The sequence below is a fragment of the Perognathus longimembris genome, chromosome 8, assembly GCF_023159225.1.
Source record: "Perognathus longimembris pacificus isolate PPM17 chromosome 8, ASM2315922v1, whole genome shotgun sequence".
NCBI lineage: Eukaryota > Metazoa > Chordata > Mammalia > Rodentia > Heteromyidae > Perognathus > Perognathus longimembris.
The window spans coordinates 66,055,714-66,076,910 of NC_063168.1; the positions used below are offsets into that span (position 1 = coordinate 66,055,714).

General features: G+C 38.6%; 1 protein-coding gene across 1 annotated transcript in view; it reads left to right on the top strand.

The window, feature by feature from the left end:
• The window catches only part of Ldah (lipid droplet associated hydrolase), a 75,768-nt gene that overhangs the window by 48,250 nt on the left and 6,321 nt on the right, over positions 1–21,197 (top strand). Inside the window, exons 4-5 of the mRNA XM_048353381.1 lie at positions 1,188–1,422; positions 12,907–12,989. Of these exons, the coding sequence (XP_048209338.1) occupies positions 1,188–1,422; positions 12,907–12,989 (318 nt within the window). The remainder of the gene's footprint in view (positions 1–1,187; positions 1,423–12,906; positions 12,990–21,197) is intronic.

Consider the following 21,197-nt stretch of genomic DNA (forward strand, 5'->3'; position numbering starts at 1 on the left):
AATATTTCATTCCTCTCTCACCTAACCTAATTTTATAGTTACTCATTACATCATATACTTATACCTTATGTGCTTTACTTTGTGTGTACTATACTTAACATTTTAGAATTTGTCTTTTAGAGAAGATTTAAAACATTATATTCACTCTCATTTCCTTTTCTGCAATCTTTTCATGTTATTTATCTATTCCACTTAGATTATTAATAGAAATTATGATTAACTATTTTGACTTTCCTCATCCCCACACAAGTGGTTTGTATATATTAACTTCAAAAATAATAATATGGGGCTGGGAATATGGCCTAGTGGCAAGAGTGCTTGCCTCCTACACATGAGGCTCTCGGTTCGATTCCCCAGCACCACATATATGGAAAACGGCCAGAAGGGGCGCTGTGGCTCAGGTGGCAGAGTGCTACCCTTGAGCGGGAAGAAGCCAGGGATGGTGCTCAGGCCCTGAGTTCAAGGCCCAGGACTGGCCAAAAAAAAAAATTAATAATAATAATATGGTAAATAATGTTAGATTTTAAATTGTTTTGCTGGTTTTGCTGGTTATGGTAAATAGTGTTAGACTTCAAATGGTTTCTTCTGCCAGTTTGTTAAAATATATGTTCTGTTGTTTTAATGAACTGTTTTGGAACAAATATTTTTATCTTTAAACATTTTCCTATTTAGGTAGAAATACTGTTTATATCTAGTTTGCACTTCATTTAGATCAAGCTATTGGTGGAAATATCATTTGGTTCTGTTAAAAGATAACTCTTGCTGGCAGGATTAAGGCATAGTACAGCATTTCAGAAGAGAACCAAGAACCACTGGCAAAAGCAGTGCTGGATTGGTGATAGAATATTTCACCTGGCTCTGCTTGCCCCTGCTATCATCCGTAAATTGGGATAACTTCTAAAATAGTATGTTCTATTTTCAGCAGTCCTTCAAGCAATCATGATTTCAGTCAGAATCTAAGAGTTTTCTAGGAATCTTGTTCTCCATCCTAAAAATTAGCTCCAATATGGCAAGGATCACCTTTATGTCCTATGACATAAGTGGGTAATGAATGGTGCTTCTTCTTAGTCTGAGCTGGTCTGTGGTCATATTTTAAAGCCCAATTGTCAGTGGAATACAGAAAAACAATAAACCAGTAGGATATCCCCTAAGAAAATATCTCATCAAAGTGTGTTTCTTTATTGTAGGTCTTTCATACCTTTCTGCTGTTCCCAACAATTGAACGAATGTCTGAGTCGCCCAATGGCAAGATTGCCACTCCATTATTGTGCTGGCTTCGATATGTATTCTATATTCCTACCTACTTAATCCTTAAACTATGTCCCGAGATCATCAAATCCTTGTTTATCAGAATGAGCCTTCATCTCATGAACGTGAAGGCTGAATTATTGCCACAAGGTATACTCCATCCATTCTGCATTGGTAAGTAAAAGATGAGAAAATTAGAACTTTATTTTCAATATCTTTAAATAATTACACAAAAAGATTTCAGTTTAACATCATTGTATGTGTTTAATGTTCATCTTGATCAATTTCATCACTTCCATTATTCTCCCACCTCCATCTATCTCAAACCCGCCCATCAAGTTATATAAGGAAGTAGTAACAGAATTAGCTCAGACAGTTGATTAAAAAAAAAACCAACAAGCCATTGTTGAATTTTTTTCCTCCCAAAAGTTTAAGACCAGAAATAAAGAAAATTAGAAATTGAGTGAAAGGTAGGTAGAAAAGCCTCTTCAAGCTTTAGTTTAACCTTATGCTTCTGATTTTCCACTCTACTGCACACATGGAGAGAGGCATTCAGTGAATAGTGCACAGCATGTGTGACATCGTACAGAAATCCAAGGTGTGCCGTATTCATTCACTGTTTTGCAAAAACAGCTTCAGAAAATCAAGTCCATTATTCCTCCTGTAAGTAATTTTGGGAGGAGCCTATAAAAATGAATAAGTAGTCATCATGGTGATATATTTTAATACTGGGTGCTTTGCTGAATATATTTTCTGAATATGCAAGGAAATAGTTTTGGTACTTTATTTTTCTTGTCCCCAAAAGTTGCTCTAGGAATGTAATCTATATTTTTTTATTTTTTTCTTTATTGTCAAAGTGAAGTACAGAGGGGCTACAGTTTCATATGTAAGGCAGTGAGTACATTTCTTATCCAACTTGTTACCTCCTCCCTCATTTTTCCCCTGCCTCCTCCCACCCCATTTCCCTCTCCCCGCCATGAGTTGTACAGTTGGTTTACACCATATAGTTTTGTAAGCATTGCTGTTACATTGGTTTGTCTTTTTGTCCTTTGTCTCTTGATTTTAATATTCCCTTTCCCTTCCCTAGTTCCAATACACATATATACAATATCCAGGGTACTAAAATCAGTTACATGATATCAGGGGTAATTTTTAGATAATACTTATCCTGCAACCATCCATAAATGACTATTATAATAAAATAACCTTGTTTCTTATTCTATAAAAGTGAGGATAATAATGCCCCATACTTAAAAATATTATTCTAGAATTAGATGCAGTAATATATGCTAGATGTCTATCCAGTGTTTTATTTGTAACAGGTCTCCAATGTTGTAAGCACAGCTGATGGCACTGTTCCAAGCTTTTTTGTTTGTTTGTTTTGCCAGTCCTGGGACTTGAACTCAGGGCCTGAGAGCTGTCCCTGGCTTCTTTTTGCTCAAGGCTAGCACTGTACCACTTGATCCACAGCACCACTTCTGGATTTTTCTGTATATGTGGTGCTGAGGAATTGAACCCAGGGTTTCATGCATGCTAGGCAAGCACTCTACTACTGGGCCATTAAAGACTTTTGTTTTTCCTAGATACGATGCTGTAGGCAAGATGGAATAAATATAAATTTCCCATTTCTCCTGCTAAGTAATAAAGACTCAGAATATTCTATATTAAACAAGCATAAGAAGAGTATGTAAGATGGAGGAGGAAAAGGTAGGCTCTGTAAGGACCTTGAGACCTAAGCCTCAACACAGCCATAAGATCACTGGTTTTTCTTTTTTTATTGCATATATCCTAGACATGAAGCCAGCAACCCAGAAATGCCAGCAACAAAGAAATCATCAACTATCTTCAGCCAAAGGTTCAGGAGAGGGAAAAAAAAAATCAAAACTCTACCCTTCATAGTTCTTAGTTGTAACAGACTCTTGAAACAAAAGACTTATTAATAAGAGAAAAATATAAACTTATTAATATGAATATCTTATATATACATGGGTTATATACACATAGATTCTCAGAGAAATGAATATATTTCAAAGAGAAGGCCTTGAGCTCAGGCTGAAATACCACTTTCACCTGAAACAAACCAAAAGATAAAGAGAATTCAGGAATGGGCAGGTGCCCAGGAAAAGCAAGTAAGCAAAGAAAAGGTTTGTTGTAGAGGTACAAGTTGTTGCCTGTCTACTGACAAGAGCCTCTAGTGATCCAGAGTCCTCTTCCTGGCACAAACAAGAGACATGGTAGCAAATGGAAATTTCTTATAGAGGAGACGGTCCCATGGGGCGGGGGGGGGGGGGGGTGGGGGGGGGGGAACTCTCGGTCCCTTGCAGGGGGGAAAAAAAACTCTCTAGCTCTGTCTTCGGGGCTTCTCCTTCATCTGCTGTTTCTTAGAATAATGCTTTTGCCAAGAGGAGGTGATGGATTGTGATCTACTTACTACATTTTCTAAAGGCAAATTTAAGGCCATTGCTGCCCTTTTCAGACAAAGGCCATGGTGAATGAACTTGAAGCCATATTCTCTCTCATACCACAAAGGTCCAGTGATAAAAATCAGACTTCACTAGGCCTAGCTGTAATGAGGCACACCTTATACTTGCTCCAGTTCTGTCTGGAAAAAGATGAATGGATAAGTAAGACCTTCACTGCTGTCCAGCAGAAATGGAGCCACCACCACTCCCTGCCTTTGATATCAGTAAAGGTCATGCTGGGGAGAAGTAACATGGAACTTCTTCCCATCTGAGCCTAGAAGGTGACAGGAGAAGCCTAGTGGGAAGTTGGAATTACTACCCTGTCAGGCAATTACAAGGATACCCTCTACTCTTTGAGTGACATCAGAAGCCAAGTAGGAAACCTAGACTCCTGATTTACCAGTAAGGGAACAGCATTTCACCTGTCCCCTCTTTCTGCTGACGCAGTGTCAGAAAATGAACAGCTAAAACAAAAAGGTTAAATAAGATCAAGGGTCCAATAATACCAAAGCATCCTTGTTTTCATCCCTGCTCAAAGAAAGTTTATGTTAACATAAAAACCTATTTGAATTCCCTAGTAGCTTTAACCATAATAGCACCAAAATGGAAATAACTCAGATATCTTTCAGTGGATGATGGTTTAAACTGTAGTAGAATCATACCATTGAATACTGTTCAGAAGTAAAAATGAGCATCTTGTTAATACACAGAAAACATGGGGGAGGTCTCTAGAGAATTATGCTTGGTGAGGAAAAAATAAAAAGTTGCATAGTATGTATCATGCCAAGTACATAGAATTCTTGAAATGAGGAAATTGTATAAGTAGGGAACAAACGTATTAGTGGTTGTCAAGGCTTAAGAATGAAAAATGGCAAAGACAGAAGTGAGTGCATTTATGAAAGGGCAACAAGAGAGACCTTAGGCTGCACATAGTGGTATATGCCTATAATCCCAGCAATCAGGAATTTGAGGTAGGAAAATAAAAAATTTAAGGCCAACCTGGGCTACATAGTGAGACTCTGTCTCAGATTGACAGATCCTTGCAAAAACTGAATTACTTTGTAATCTCACTGTATTGGTGTGATATTCTATAGGTTTGTAAGATGTTACCATTTGGAGAAACTGAGTAAGGGTTACACACCCATTTCTCTGAATTTCTTGTACTTTACGAACGCATCTACAATTGTCTTAAAAGTTGACTCAAAACAAAAAACATTTTCCAGCTAAGGACTTTTCATTTCTTCCATGGGCTAGATATCCACTATGTCCTGACTGCCTGAATTAGATGTTCTTTGTCTCTTAGGCATGACCATTGGCTGATCATTAAGCAAGCATCTCAAACATCCTAGTCAGTTTGTCCCGTCTGGATCCTCAGTCACACCCTGCCTTCTCTTGCAAAAACCCTCACAGTTACCTTTGCCCAACCATATCCTGGGCATCCCTACGTGACTTCTAGTACCTTGCTTACTGCAAGTGGATGAAGGTCCAGCTGAGAGAGAACATTGCTTGTAATGAAAGGCCTCAACCTTGTAGTGATTAGTGGGCTCTACCACAGCTTTTGCTTCTTTGAATGGTGAAGGTAGCCAGTACTTATAAGCCACATAAGTTGGTGGCATGGTTTTCAGGTGGCGTGAAAAGAAAAAAGAGTTGTCAGCAGAAAAGAAGATCAAGTCAGAGTTTATTCCCAGTGGTCCTGTTGAGTCCGCATATTCCTCCCACAGACCTGTTTCTCTGTGACCTGATATCCAGACGATGACCTATAGCTTGCCAGCTTGACTCCTGGGAGGCCTTGCAGTGTTTGCACATTATGTAATGTCTGTGCTTTGGTAGAAATCTTGCGGAAACAAATGGAGGAAATTTGCAAGTCCAAATAGTGGATAATAAGTCCTGCCCGATCTAGATAGAAAGTTTTTCTGTATCCTTTATGCACTCATTTTGTTGTTGTTGTTGTTATAAGGTCTGAAAACTTCAAGAACCAAACTATTCAAATATTTCTAGTGCTGCTGTTCTTTGGCAAAGATGGCCCACCCTTTCTTATAGGCTAGAGTTGTGTAGAGCTAGTAATCTTCTCCAGTACAAGTAAGTAAAACATCATTTCCTACCCAGGATTCAGAGGAGAGTAGCCCTAATTCCTTACCAGAGAATTCATCAGAGTAAACTCTATAACTAGATTGTTTTAAATGTTCTTCTAAAGAACATGGATTGTTCCCCTCTGTAATTTTAATTCTGGAATGTTTGCTACTACATATTTTTGTTAGAATAGATGTTATTCCATTTCATGAGAAATAGACTTTCTGAGACAGCTAAATTGGATTTTCTGATCAAAGGTAAAAGAAAATATAGTTTAGCTCAGCAGTATCACAGGTCAAATAATTAACTTTTTAAAATATTCAAAGGTCTTTTCATTCAGCTAAATTGGTGTTTTAGTTCCTTTCAGTTACCTAACTAGAAAAACATAGCACAGAGACAAAGGGTTATGGTACTTCGTTGAATACCTTCTTGTAAATGAAATTTTAATAATTGTTCCTATTCTTAATGAATGTAGAAATAACATTTTAGAACATTTACAATAATGTAAAATGTACTGAACTATTTATCAAGCTAACAACATAAGCTTCACTAAAGAATCACAAATTTCTTCTCAGAATATTTAACCCACTTCCAGAATAATTTTTAATAAGAACCCCTACTCCCATGTTACCTATTCACTCATTTAAGTGAGCAGCTTGTGAAATCTGTTTATGAAACCCAACTGCAGCATTTAATGATTTATGGAAACATCCTAAAATTCAGGAGTAAGGAAAAAATTTCTTTGTCAGTATTAGATTTAAGGCCAAAGGTGACTAGATATAAAGCTGAGATAGCATCACTTATCTAAAATTCAATAGTCCTATGAATATCTTACTATTATTTTTCTTCAAAAAAAATTTCCTTGTTTTAATTTTTTATTTTTTAAGATTTATCTTAGCATATCTTAGTTGTACAAGTGAAGGGGTCACTGTGCCATTTCCATACATACAGTGTACCCCAAATGAACTCACCTCTTCTAGCTCTCTCTCATCTGCCCTCCTTCCTTCTTTACACAATTTCAACAGGCTTCATTGTTCTATTTTCAGCATTCTGTTTCTATTTTCTATGCATATGAAGTACTTCAATCATATTTATTTTCCTTAACTTCTTTCTTGGCCCACCCTACTCCTTCTTGTATCTTCCCCCTAATATAGCCTGTTTTACTTTCCTCTGGTTTCTTTTCTTTTTTTCATTTCATTTTTAGAGTGTTTAATTGTACAAAGGGATTTCACCCTGATAATATATGCACATCATACTCACACATACATATATTATAATTTAGTCAGATTAAGCTCACCTATTGCTCTTTCCCCATCCCCCTCCATTGTTTAATAGCATTTAGCAGGTTTCCTTATACAAACTTCATACATAGACACCATGTATGTTGATATGTGCTTAGGTTTGTACATTATCTTCCAGCCTAAAAAGTCGTTTTTAATCATATAATACCTCGAGTTGTCTTTTTTTTCCAATGTGGTGGAAAATGACACACTGTCATTTGGGTATCTGTCCGAAGACTAAAAGGAAGATCCTAATAACCAGAGGCCCAGCTTGTAGAAAAGCATAATAAGTTACATGAAAACAAGTCTTAGCACCCTCTGAGATAGGCAGAAGATGCTGGAGAAGGGTAGTTGGAAAGTCTCTTTTACAGTCAGCTGCTACTTCTGCCTTCTCCCATGGAAGCTGTATACATGTATAGATGTGTCGTGATGCCACCTCCTCCCACACTCAGTATCAGAATCTTGGGGAAATTAAGCACAACATCCCCACAAACACCCAAAAAATGTAAAGGACATAATTTCACTTTTATCTGCTGGTGTTGAGTTTGACTGCAGTTAACAGAAAACTAAATCACAGTGGCCAAAGCAGACAGAGATCTGTTTCTTCTCTTGTACCACAAAATCTAGCTGCAGGCAGCCCAGACTGAAGTAAACAGTGGTCCCAGTGGGCCTTCAAGGATCTGGGCTCTTGCTACATTTCCACCCTGTTATTCTTAGTATCTAGGCTTTCTCCTGCTCAGTAGCTCATGGTCTCATGATTGCTCCTACACCTTGTGCCTCCTGTATAACACTGGGGGAAAAAAAGGAAAGAAAATAAACAAAAGACATTTTCCTGATTACCTTTGGCTTATTAAGAAATAAAAAGATCACATGATTGTAATTCCATCACTCCAGAGGCTACAGAAGGAGGATTTTGAGTTAAAGGTCAGCCTAGGATACATAGTGATATGCGACTCAAAAAAAAAAAAAAAAAAAAAAAAAAGGTAGGGGAGGAAGGGAGGGAGGGAGGAAGAGAGGAAAAGAAGGAAGGGGATAGAGAGATTCTCTCTCAGAATATTCCTGTAAACTTGAAGCCAAGAAGTCATATATTTTGTCCTTCTCATATCTAAGTAGAGGCAGTTAAGGGAATGGAGGGATTTTGTTACTGGCTTTTGGAGAAGTATGTCATATCTACTACATCTCCAATTCAGGACAATCTTGAGACTCATCCTTTAATCACTGAGTCACCTCCCAACACCTCATGAAGGCAGGTAACTCCAATCTCTGACTGAAATCCACTATAACTAAAATACTACAGCCTCACTCCTCCAGAATGTCATTGAACTTCATAGGCTCTGGCATGATAACCTCAAATTAGGATCTATAGTTTATTTCCTAATGGCTTCTGGTCTTGAAAGCATGTGTAGATATACCTATTCATACTAGAGCCCATCTGATTCCCATAATGATTAGTGTACTTTTTTAACTTTAAAATTCATTTAAAATAAAACTTTTCTTGTAGTGCTAGGAATCAAGCCTAGGGCCTTGCTAAACAAGCATCCTACCACAGAGCCACATCCTCCGCCAAAAGAAAAACTTTACTCTGTCACTTCTATTAGCCTATGCCCAGCCACTCTTCCATCATGGAGATCAATATACCAAAACCTTCTTCTATCCACCAAATCTTGAAATGAATACTTTTTTTAATTAAAAAAAGGGATCAAGTTTCACTTAGAAAGTTGGTTTATTGTGTACATATAGAATCTGTCAACCCTTTTGAAGACGTTCAAAGTGACTAGAAATATCTCCAGCAGAATAGATCATAACAATCACATTTTTCACTGCAGTATAGCCAGCCATATATGATAGATTTCCTATCTCCACAATTCACCTTTCCCAATTAAACTATGCCCATCTATAGGAATTCCCTTTGCCTCAGCACCATTGATCATTCCTACCAACATGAAGGCAAAACAAAAGAACAGGGCATTCTACTTGGAAATTGTACTATTTGACTTTCTATCCCTACGTTTTGCTTCAGGATGTTATTTATGCATCTCCTTATAATCTTGAATTGCATAATTATGATAACTAATCATTATTAACTATTGCTTCCATGGTCCCTGGATGCTATATGACTGGTGTTCATATAGACTAGTTTCTAGTTGATCTCAACAAAACCTTTTAGAGTTGCCTTTTTTCCTATAATGTACACCACTTACACACTAATACCTTTCAGGTTGGCTTATCAAGTGAGTGTGCTTCAGACTCTAGTTCTTGTGGTGTCAGCTCAGGACCACTTCACATCATGCAGCAGGCTTTTCCTCCCTACACCTCTTCAAAACACTTGACCAAGGAACTGCCACTCTCAGCCCATTCCTGTTTATTTTAACAATCCTTCCTTACAAATACATGCTATGAACCAAGAACTAGCTCCAACATTGGAGAAAATAACGAATGAAATGCCTCTAAGTTACTTGCAGTACACTATAGGGGGAAAATGTGAAAAGTGTTTAATGTATCATGGAAGGAATATAAAAACAGACACAGTTCTACCTAAGATCAGTTCTACCTAGATAAGTAACAGAGAAGAACATATATGAGCTTGGATCTGAAGACGACTTGGGTTTTTTCTAGGCTGACAAAATGGCATAAAAACAGAACCTGGGACTGACCAGAAGACAGCCTTCTGACATTGATTATGTACTGTTTGGGGGGAAGTATCAGTGATAACATTTGAACTGTGAGATAAAGACCCTATTCAGCTTCCAACTTTAATCCTCACTTTTCAGCTGCTCTACTATAATTTGAGGTCCCATCACAACATCCATATGTTGAATAGATGTTAGACGGTGATAGTAGCAAATGAATTTTACACTCCTCCAAGAGTCTTTTTATACCTGTGTTTAGATTTTTTAGTGAAGGAAAATAAGCAAGTACCATTCTTAGAAATCATTCCCCCTCCTTCATGTTTTTATTTCCATTACTCCTGGTATTAAACATTTCCTTCACTATGGTCCTTGAAACTCTGGATTCTGCTGTGTTTCCAGGAATGCTGTTGACTGTTGTTGCCAAGAGAAATGTGTTTTCCACTTAGGAAATTACACTTCTATTTGGTATTATTATTTCTGACCACTGAATTGCACTATGAGCATTTTTGAGGAATGACAAAGATGGCTTCTTCAGAGCAATTATCAGGAAAAGAAACTAGTATATGTGTTTGTATTTTTAATTATTGTATATTTCGATGGGAAATTAGCAGGACAAAATAAGTAAGGGTAAGAATAAAGGTACTACATTCCCTGATGAAGAATTTGTTTCCAGAAATATGACTCCTTATAAATTATTTGAATTTTAATGGTTTTTTCCTAGTTTATGAAAGACAGACAAACCAATGCAATAGCAATACTCACAAGACAATATGTTGGAAATTAACTGTACAATTGGGGTGGGGAATATGCCCTAGTGGCAAGAGTGCTTGCCTCCTACACATGAAGCTCTCGGTTTGATTCCCCAGCACCACATATATGGAAAACGGCCAGAAGGGGCGCTGTGGCTCAGGTGGCAGAGTGCTAGCCTTGAGCGGGAAGAAGCCAGGGAGGGTTCTCAGGCCCTGAGTCCAAGGCCCGGGACTGGCCAAAAAAAAAAAAAAAAGAAATGTACTCACTACCTTACATATATAACTGTAACTCCTCTGTACATCACTTTGACAATAAAATTTTTTAAAAGAATGACAGAAAAAAAATGCATAAAGCATAAATTATACTAATATGAATTGTCACAAAACAAACTTCCATAAGGACTACCCCACCAACGAGTCACCAGTGCTCAGATCCCAGAGGCCTCGGAACTCCATCCTCCCAAGTGCTATCTTGACATCTAGTTACATTATTTAATTTTGCCTATTTTGAATGTTGCACTATTCAGATTACTAGCGTACATTCTCTTATGTTAAAAATTCCTGTGAGTTTGAATTCCTGTGGAAATTTCAGAATACTAGAGCTGATATGAAGATACTAAGAAGAGTTCTTGAGCTTGAGAGTAAGAGAATGAGAAAGATGGGGATAATTTGAGGAAGCGGTTACATTCATAAAAAAAAACCAAAAACTAGAATTATAACCACTAACCTTGGATGCTAGATTATGGAGGGTTGGTCATTCTCAGCTTAAACTTCTGTACACAGCCAAACTATAAATCAATTTGGAAAAATAGATATGGAAACATTTATAAAATATAACTACTGTGCTTCAGTGAAGAAATAAACCAAAGAAAGACAGTCATAGATAGAATCTGAAAAACAGTGAATCTAGTCCAGAAAAGCCCAAGTGTGACAGCTATTGCAGCAAGCATACAAGAAAGCAATCAGGCTAAGACAGGCTCAAGAAAGAAGGCTCTATAGGAAGAGGAATGCAATGGACAAATTATTGCATCTGTTTGGATACTTGGGAATAAAATATGATGGCAATCTGGGAAAATAGATAGGTGGTTGAAGAAAAAAGGGAATTTTTGTTGCATGACCAATAAAATAATTACAGAAAGACAAAAGCATGTACAAAAAAATGAAAAAGGAAAAAAAGACACACCATCAGTAGGAGAAGGGAAGAAGATAAGAGGAAGGACAAGCAATCCCCCAAGATTCCATTAATGACAAATAATCACTGTAGTTATTTTGTCCTCCATCTTTTCATATATAACCCACCCATACAGTTTCCACAACAATGAGATCACATGGCTTTTTTGTAATCTTTTTATGATGTTATTCTTAAATATGTATTTGACATTCCATATTCATCATAGAGTATATATTAAAGAAATTGAGTGGATGAACTGTAAGGTAACCAAATTCCTGTTGCTTTAATCCATTCAGTTATTATAAATACCTTATGTTTTGTTATAGGAAAACAAAGATATTCTAACTTTGGAAGTAGGACTTAGAGCTTTGTATTGCACTTGCTTATTGTATAGCTGTGACTAAATGTCCTGTCTCAACTTAAGAACGTAGGCCAAGAAAATACAGAATATGTATTCCTAGTATAATTACCTTTAAGCAGTCATTAAAGATGCAGTCGGGGGCTGGGAATATGGCCTAGTGGCAAGAGTGCTTGCCTCATATACATGAAGCTCTGGGTTCAATTCCCCAGCACCACATATATAGAAAACAGCCAGAAGTGGTGCTGTGGCTCAAGTGGTAGAGTGCTAGCCTTGAGCAAAAAGAAGCGAGGGACAGAGCTCAGGCCCTGAGTCCAAGGCCCAGGACTGGCAAAAAATAAAAAAAATAAAGATGCAGTCACCAGAACAACAGAACCACAGGCAAGCACCTCTGTGAGAGAGAATAACAGACTAGGTCCCCCGGCCTGTGATAGCTTTCTCCCTCCCAAGTCATCTTTGGCTGCACAGAGCTTCTACACTCCACAGCTATAGTAAGTGTCTCTGCCCTGCCCTTTTCTGTCTCAAATGTTTCTTCCCCTGATATTAGCATGGCCCAACCTCCTCTCTTCATTCCAATCTAGTTCAGACATTTCCTTGTCAAAAAGGCACTCTGGTACACTTCTCACAAAATAGATTCCACATCTCTGCATGGTCTGTCTCCTTAGCTTATTTTAATCTCACCATGTATTGTGTATTTGTTTGTTTGTATTTGCCCACCCCCAACATTAAAAATGTAATAAATTCAGCAAGATCTACTCTTGTTCCAGATGCTCTGGGCATTATCTAGCATGTGTGTCTCTCATGGGCTTACTGGTATCTCATCTCAGATAGCCCTTGATCTATAGAAACGGGAGGATATGAGTTTACAAAAATTAGTTTCATGTTTGTGTTTGTTTTTTATATTCTAAGCATCTGTTTTTTTTGTTTTCTAAATGTAGCTAATATTGCCTACCTTGGGGCCCAAGAAATGATGCAGGTGGTGAAGAGAGATGACGAAATCATAAAGGAAAATTTATCCAAGGTAACTTAAATACTATAAGCAATTAATTAGATACATAGAAATTTTACTGAGAATGAAGGGCTGGAGTTGGCCAGATTCTGTATGACCTCAAGGATTGTCAGTTTATACAGATTCCTACTTCCAGTTCAAATTAATGTTTTCCCAGAAAGTTACATAGAGGGGCTGGGAATATGGCCTTAGTGGCAAGAGTGCTTGCCTCGTATACATGAGGCCCTGGGTTCGATTCCTCAGCACTACATATACAGAAAATGGCCAGAAGTGGCGCTGTGGCTCAAGTGGCAGAGTGCTAGCCTTGAGCAAAAAAGAAGCCAGGGACAGTGCTCAGGCCCTGAGTTCACGGCCTAGGACTGGCCAAAAAAAAAAAAAAGAAAGTTACATAGAGTAAGTGAAGTTGAAAGTTGATTAGTTATTTAAATATATTTTGTCACCTATTTTACTGAACTTGTTTTTAGAATTAATTCTTTTCTATTTTGACAATGCATAGTACTGAGAAAACTTAAAATTATTTGTTGAATGAGATTATTTTGAAACAAAAATAAAACAATGGGAAATAATTAACATTATAACTGATAATTTTCATCTTTCTTACTCTTAAAACATTGAGTAGACTATCTTCCTCTAAAATTGCTCTAACACAAAAAGAAAGCAATTTTCTCTACTGGGTGCCAGTGGCTCCCACCTGTAATCCTAGCTACTCAGGAGGCTGAGATCTGAGGATCTAGGTTCAAAGCCAGCCCAGGCAGGAAAGTGTGAGACTCTTCTTTTTACTAAAACTCCTCTTAGTGGATGGGGTAGGGAGGCAGGAAGGAAGGAAGAAGAGAGGAGGAGAAGATAGATGTAGATAGATATAATCTAAAAGGGAAAATATTTATGTCAAGTGCATGTTGAAATGATAGTATTTTAACATATTAGGTTAAATAAAAATATATTGTAAATTTGATTTTACCTATTCCTTTATACTGTTTAGCATAGTTTCTAAAATTCTTTTTGGTCGTTGTTGTTAGCTGTGGGGCTTGAACCCAGAGCCTAAGCGCTGTCCCTGAACTTCTTGCTCTAGACTAATACTCTACCATTTTGATCCATAGCTGCACTTCCAGTTTGCTGGTGATTAATTAGAGAGGAGTCTCACCTACTTTCCTGCCTGGACTGGCTTTGAACCTCAGTTCTCAAATCTCAGCTTCCTGAGTAGCTGGGATTACAGGCATGAGCCATCAGCATCTGGCTAGTTACTAGAAAATTTTTTTTAACTTGTATATGTTGCCAAGTGCTGGGGGAAGGAAATTATATTTATTTCTTTGTAATATGTATTTCTTTGAAAATATTTTCAACATACTGAAAATATTAAGCAAGAAAGGACTGACAAACGGCAATCTAGCCATAGTGTCTTCTAGCCATAGTGGGCATTATATTTCGTAAAGGGCAGTTGTCTAGAAATAGGTCTGACGAGAAGGAAGCCCTCATTAATGGAATGAAGGAGGTTAGGGGCCACAAGAGAAACTCCATTAAGGCATGAGAAAATGCAAGAAAATAGAATTTTGTTTCCCAGTTAAATTGTTAAGTTCATCTGTTTCAAAAATACATTTTAAGTTCTTCAGGGTGGAAGTTCATAAAAGCAATTCAACTCCTGGTTTATAACAAGACTGTCAGACACTCACTTCCAAAATTCACACTTGCCAAATAACTAGACCCATCATGTGTTAGAGCTTGTCTTACCACCTGGGGAAGCCAGCTGCTGTAAAAGCCTCATCATTTCTAGACTGGAGTGTGTTGTGCTCAGAATGAGGTCAAACAAAGGTGCTAACTTATTCCTGTGCTAAGTTAAATCCATATGCAAGCTTAATCATTCCCAGATAGAGGTTTGTTCATACTGTGTCAGGACTGTAAGTTTACTGAAACTTTTATGGAGAAATATGGGGGTATAATGGTAGGTGGCAGACATTTCAAGGTTAGTATTAACACACAGTCACAGGAATGAACTTTTCCAACTCCAGGGAATAATTTTGTTTCTAAGACAACATTAAATGTACTTACAGAATTTGAGGAAACAAGACATTGTTTAGCTTAATGGTCCACAACTATCTTGAAGTTTATTGATTATGTTTTCTACCAGCTAAATTTGAGCCCTCCACTCAAATAATACAACTACAGTTCCTAAGTGAAACTAGGTATAAAGAGACAGGAAGTTTATTGCAGGTTTTTGTTTCTGTAATGAAAAAGAGGAAACATGCTGTAATTTAATATTGATAAAAGTTTAATCAACATAATGTACCCCAGTCTGCTTGAGAAAATAAGGAAAGTCAACAGAGCACATAGTTCTGAGGCACAACATTGACTCCTGCCTTCAAGATACTTGTGAAAAGTGGTCAAATTTGAGAAACAACTCCTGAGATTAGAAATGTACTTACTATAGATATTCCAGTCAAGGCCATTCTGTCCCATTTCCATCTAAACAAAGGTACTCAGAAGCTTCACATTTATCCAAGGCTTTCCAATGTGGAGAGTTATTGAGCCTCATATTATTGCAAAAATTATTTCACATATGTCATTCAGCTTAAAACAATTGTGAAAAATATTTTTTTGTGTCATCTATCCAGGAAGCCATGGAAAAACCAGTCTAAAATAGCCTCAGTGCTATATATAGGAGAAAGCTTTCTGGTTCTTTCTCCTACCTTAGAATATTCTCAAACTATAAGCAATAGGTTCAAATTTTGTGCCACTAATTTCCATTGCCCACATGAAGGGAACTTTTAATTCTTGGGGAAATGGGCTTTTTTTATTTCTTTTGGCAGTTCTGGGATCCAGCCCAGGGTCCCACGTGTTCACTAGACAAGTACTACTTGTCTAGTACTACTGAGCTACGCCCAACGGAACGGAGATTGGTCTCCAAAATATCTATTGGGCTGATTGTTTTCCTTCCAAAATCTAGATACCTTGTACTGAATATTGGACATTTGTGTATATTTTCAGTGCTTTGGGGCTGGGTAGCAATTTCCCTTGCCTGAAACAAATATATCTAACTTATAGATGTTTTTGAAAGAGTATATTGTGTGTGGCATCATATATAGATTGTTTCTTCACCTGAGTAAACCTTACTTGTCCTTTATAACTTGACTTCATCACCATCTGCAGGAGATCTTCCCCAACCCATTCTGGCAAGATGGCCCAGCTCTTGGTTCTCGTATGTAAAGTCATAATACTGCATTTGAAACCGGCCCTCCCCTCTCCCCAACCTTGGGGTATGGAATTGTTATTCTCATCCAGGATCCCCAAACCCCAACACAATTCTTAGTATCTGATTTTTAAAATCAGTAAATAGGTATAAGGAGATGGGGTAGGAAAACAGATTGATGAGGATTTTACCAATACATTTGAAAAACTAATTTGTGATTAGTAATTGGCTCATCTGTATTAACACAATGAATAGCATGATATACTAGCAGTCAGAATTACTATCAAAAATTTGAGCTGGAGTGTAATTAATTTTTTTTAGTTATCAACAGCAAATTTACTATAATTTGAAAATACCCATAGTTTTTGTAAGTGACAAACTATATTACTAATACTGGGGCTTATTGTCTATATTTATAACTAAGGAATCATTAGATTACAATGAAAAGTAAATACAAATAGAGATATTTCTTTCCTAAGTTTACATAACCTACCACAACCCATGGACCCTCATGAGCCTGCACAGGTAAAATGAAGCCCTGCATTCAAGAAACAAGAAAAGGTCCAATAGCTCAGTATGATGGTTTGGGCACTAGCCTGAGAGCAAGCCATGATATCTGTACTAAAGAGACCAAGTTGTTGGAGAGGTATTGTTTAGCAGAAGGATAACAGTTGGGATATTTCTCAGAATACTTGACCATCATATGATAGAGCCACTGGCCAATCATAACTGGCCAATCAGCTGGAAACATTCAGTTCAGAGGCACCAATATGTATCAGTTATCTAGAAATGTGGTGAGATTAACAAATCGCAGTGATTATTTTGGGAGAAATATGTGGCCGGATATAGGAAATTGTAAGTAGGCAGACCATTTATAAGACTTTTACAGAAAGAAGGCCAGTGGGTTTGGGGATGGGAAGATTTAGGTGGTAAAAGCAAAGGCACTTGGTGTGAATAGGATACTAGCAAATGGAGGTGAAGAAATCTAGGATTATTTCTCTGTCTCTGGACTTGGTAATATAGAAAGGAGAATTAGCTGAAGGTTTGGAAGGTGGCTAAGAAAGTAGTTCATTTTGGTACCTGGGTTTCAGATACCTATAGAACATAGAGGTGGACACATGCCTGACAGATCACTCAATATATAATGTGAAGCTCAAGGGAGTACATGCCCCATTTTCATTTTGAAATGAGGGACCTGTAGTTGAAGCCAGGAGCATGGATGGTGGCACCTTACTGGTGTATGTATACGCAGTATAGGAGAGAAGACGTTTAAAGGTCAGTCCCTAGGGAACCCAAAAGGATAGGGGTGGGGGGAGGGGGAGTAGGAGCTAGTGAATGAGAATGAGAATGAGAATGGAAGGGGGGTGGAGTTATAGATGAGAACCAGGATAGAATAAACCAAGGGAAGAAAATTGACTTCATTTCACCACTCCAGACCCCATTTATCTGGGAGCCTCTGGAGTCTGCTCCACTTTATAAGGCACCTGGTGTATCCGAGGCAATGAGGAAGGAGGTCATTGCTCTAAACGATAGAGGATGCATGTCCCATTCATACAAAAGTGAATTAGTATTTGGTTATAAACTTGAAGTTTTCATTTAAAACTCACTTAGGAGGGAAATTCTAAACTGCCGTGACCATCTTTGGCCCAATCTCATGGAAACAGCTGTTCTAAGGTACTTCCAGACTGAATCTGAGTATCATGTCGGTACACAGTGGTCTGAAATGGTTCACATGGAGTGAAGCATTTGAGTAAAGGTGGGCAGCAGCAAGTGGCCCATCTTCAGGGTGGTATTGCCTCTGCCTTGCAGGGCCAGGCTTGCTCTGGGTGTGCCTTGGAAAAGAGGCAGCATGTCCTCGGGAACAGAGCCCCCTGCCCTGGCTCTCTCCTTAGCTTCCCTTAGCCAGGGTGCATGCTGTTTTTAGGAGCAACCCTTGTGCAGAATGGGCATGCAAATCCTTCTGACATGCACAGGTCCTGCTTGGTGGAGCATAGGAAGTGCTCCCTGGACCAACTCACCAGGGCTGCCTTTCTGTCGAGCCTGGATCTGAAACGGATTGTGTTAGTTCTGCCTGTTTAATTTGAAGCTGGTCCAGAATGTCATAATCATCCTGGAAACAGATAGATTTGTTTTTATCTCAACCACGCTGACCTTAAGAGCTTCATCTGAGGCGAGTACATTAATGTACCATCAAGTTTTCCAGGGGAGCCTGTTAGAAATGGGGCGAATGTTGCATAGTGGAGTCCTTACGACCACAGCCTGGGTTTAAGCTCCAGCTCTGTTGATGACTTAGTTGACTTATTTTCCTAATTTTTCCTTTCCCTTTCTATAGATTCCCTTCCTATATGTTTTTACTGTGCAATAAAAGTTATTAGTGACATTAAGTATGTGGCCGAGAGACTCTGGAATATCCCATACCATTCTTCATCCCTAAGATGCCTAAAGGTACTATCACTACCAAGGGAAAACAGCAGTACTTAATTTTGACCAGGACTCTGGCTCTGTACCCAAGTACAGAAATGCTGAGGAGCTGGGCTCTGCCCTCTCTCGGTTACGTATGCTAGTCGCCACATTCCTTCCACTTTACTGTGTCATTGACCAGGAAGGAACAGAAATGCAGTAGGGAAGTTGGCTCTCAATGCCTCAGACCTGGCTGCCTCTCCAGAGGAGAGTAGTTCAGTCCCATACAAGAAAGATGAAGTTAATGACTAGATAGCTTTGGGACTTCCATGAGGGAAGAAAGTGCTGCAGAAAGCAGAGAGCCCTACTGTGCACATCTTCGGTTACATAGCTGTTCCAAACACCGAGAGTGGGCCTGGCAAAGAGACCAACTCTTGCTTCCTGGTTAACTACAGAAGGAGACACCAGAGAGTGGGTAACTGCGGAAATGGGATTCCATGTATGCACGTATTGTTTTCACCTCTGTCCTCTTGGAGATTTCAATTTCTGTTTTCTCAAGAATTGTATTAAGCCATAAAACATGGAGGGTAGAAACAAAACAAGGCAAGTTGAAATGTAAATGTCCCAAATCATGTCTCATGTCATGTATTAAGACCTTTCAATCACTGAAAGGAAATGCCTCCAGGCTTCCCTTAGCTTCACAAGGTCAAGGTTTCAAGTGTGCTGGACTCTGGTGAGAGGGGAACAGCAGAAACCTATGGCTGTCATCTGGATTCACCTCCAAATTGGAGGTGCATTGGAGGACCTAGAAGTGTCCCCTAAGTAGAAACTGCAAGGTGTGGAAGGCAGGAAGAAGGCGGACAGGGAAATGTAACTGGGAAGTAGAGGGCTGCTTTCATCTGGATCTTGACTACCCTGAGGTTATGTTAGGGCTTGGCCCCAGCTTGGTGCTATTAGGAGGTGGTGGACATTCAAAGTGGGGCCCAGTGTGAGTTCTTAAGTTATTTGAAGTGTGCCATCAAAGGGGACTGTGGGAATCCAGCTTCTTTCTGCCTCCGTTCTCAGCTGCCCTGAGGAAAGCAGTTCCTCATGCTCCCATTGCCTCACCCATCCATGCCCAAAGCAACAAGACCAGATACTCATAGACTGGAACCTCTGAAACTGAGAACAAAAATAAAGCCCTTCTCTGTGTAGGTCAGCCATCACAGGCATTTGTTACAGTCATGGAAAGCTGACTAACACAAAGACTTCCATGTATGGACTTTGATTTGATCCCTGGGTAGAACAACCAGCTGCTTAATATCTAAACATTTGCTTCTTTCACAAACAATCAAACATACGAAAACAAAAGTGGTCAGGAGGGAGTTATTCTGGAAGAGGAAAGCAAAAGTGCAGAAGGCAGGAGTGACATGCTTTTCTTTGACCTCTGAGTTGAGTAGAGGAAATGGAGGTCCCTCCTGAGAACCGTCTTCTACCATCATGCTCACCAGGGCCAGCTCCTGCATAATGAACTTGAATAGGTTCACTAATGTCTACCACAATATGAATAACTTCATCACACTATAACACAAAGGCACTATGAAAAGCCTTGTTACTATGAACATGGCACCCCCAGAAAAACCATGCACCACTCTGCTCTGGCAACATAGACTGTATTATGAAACAAACTGCCAAAGGAACAAAGTTCCTTTTGTGTTGAACATGGCTGGAGAATTAAAACCCAAGGAACTGTTAAAATTTTGTTTATCCATAAGACTAACAAAAGAAAATACACACACACACACACACACACACACACACACACACACACACCTTCTTAAACCATGAGAAACTTTCCTTTTATGAGACTTGTCATTCCTAGAATGCCTGTTGTCCTACTGGCCTACTGAACAGAGATAATTCAGATAGAGATTTTTTTTTCTCTGTGTACCTTTTTCTTTGTAGTTAATATTTTAAGATGTTGAAATAGTCTTGTTCATTTGCTATTAGCCAAATCATTCTATGCTTTCTAGTATTTCTGATTCTATTAGTCATAAAACATCTATTAGTAATGCACAAAAACCAGCAACTCCAAGCATGTGTTCAAACAAAGGTTTGCTGGCCCCTGAGGGCAGAATTCTGTTTTCCTCTTCGAGTTTCCACAGTATTCTATCCATATCCCTGCCTGTTGTGTTTGGGGAACAGTTGTTTCAGGTCTGGTTCTTGACCTGAGAACTACTCCCGAACAAAGGCTGCCTCACTCTCTCTAAGTTTCAGTCACGTAGCCCAGGGCAAGGCATGGGATAGGTTCAAAGTCATTTTGAGTGAAACTCATTTGAATCTTATCAGCTTCTTTGGTTGACTGTGTCTAAAAATGCCTATTCTCTCTCTCTCTCTCTCTCTCTCTCTCTCTCTCTCTCACACACACACACACACGGGTGAGGGAACACTTGAGAAAAGACAAACAGCTTCTCAGTAATGTGGACTTTTTATTAATTCTCATGAGTATCAAAGCAAGTGTTGTGAAAAATAAACTAAAAGATATCGTAAAACTTCAAAATCTTTGAATATAAACATCCTGCTGATAGCCTGAGATTCTTAGGTAACAATTCTAGTAATTTCAGAGTAGTTACCACCTCTGAGACATGAAATGCCTAGGT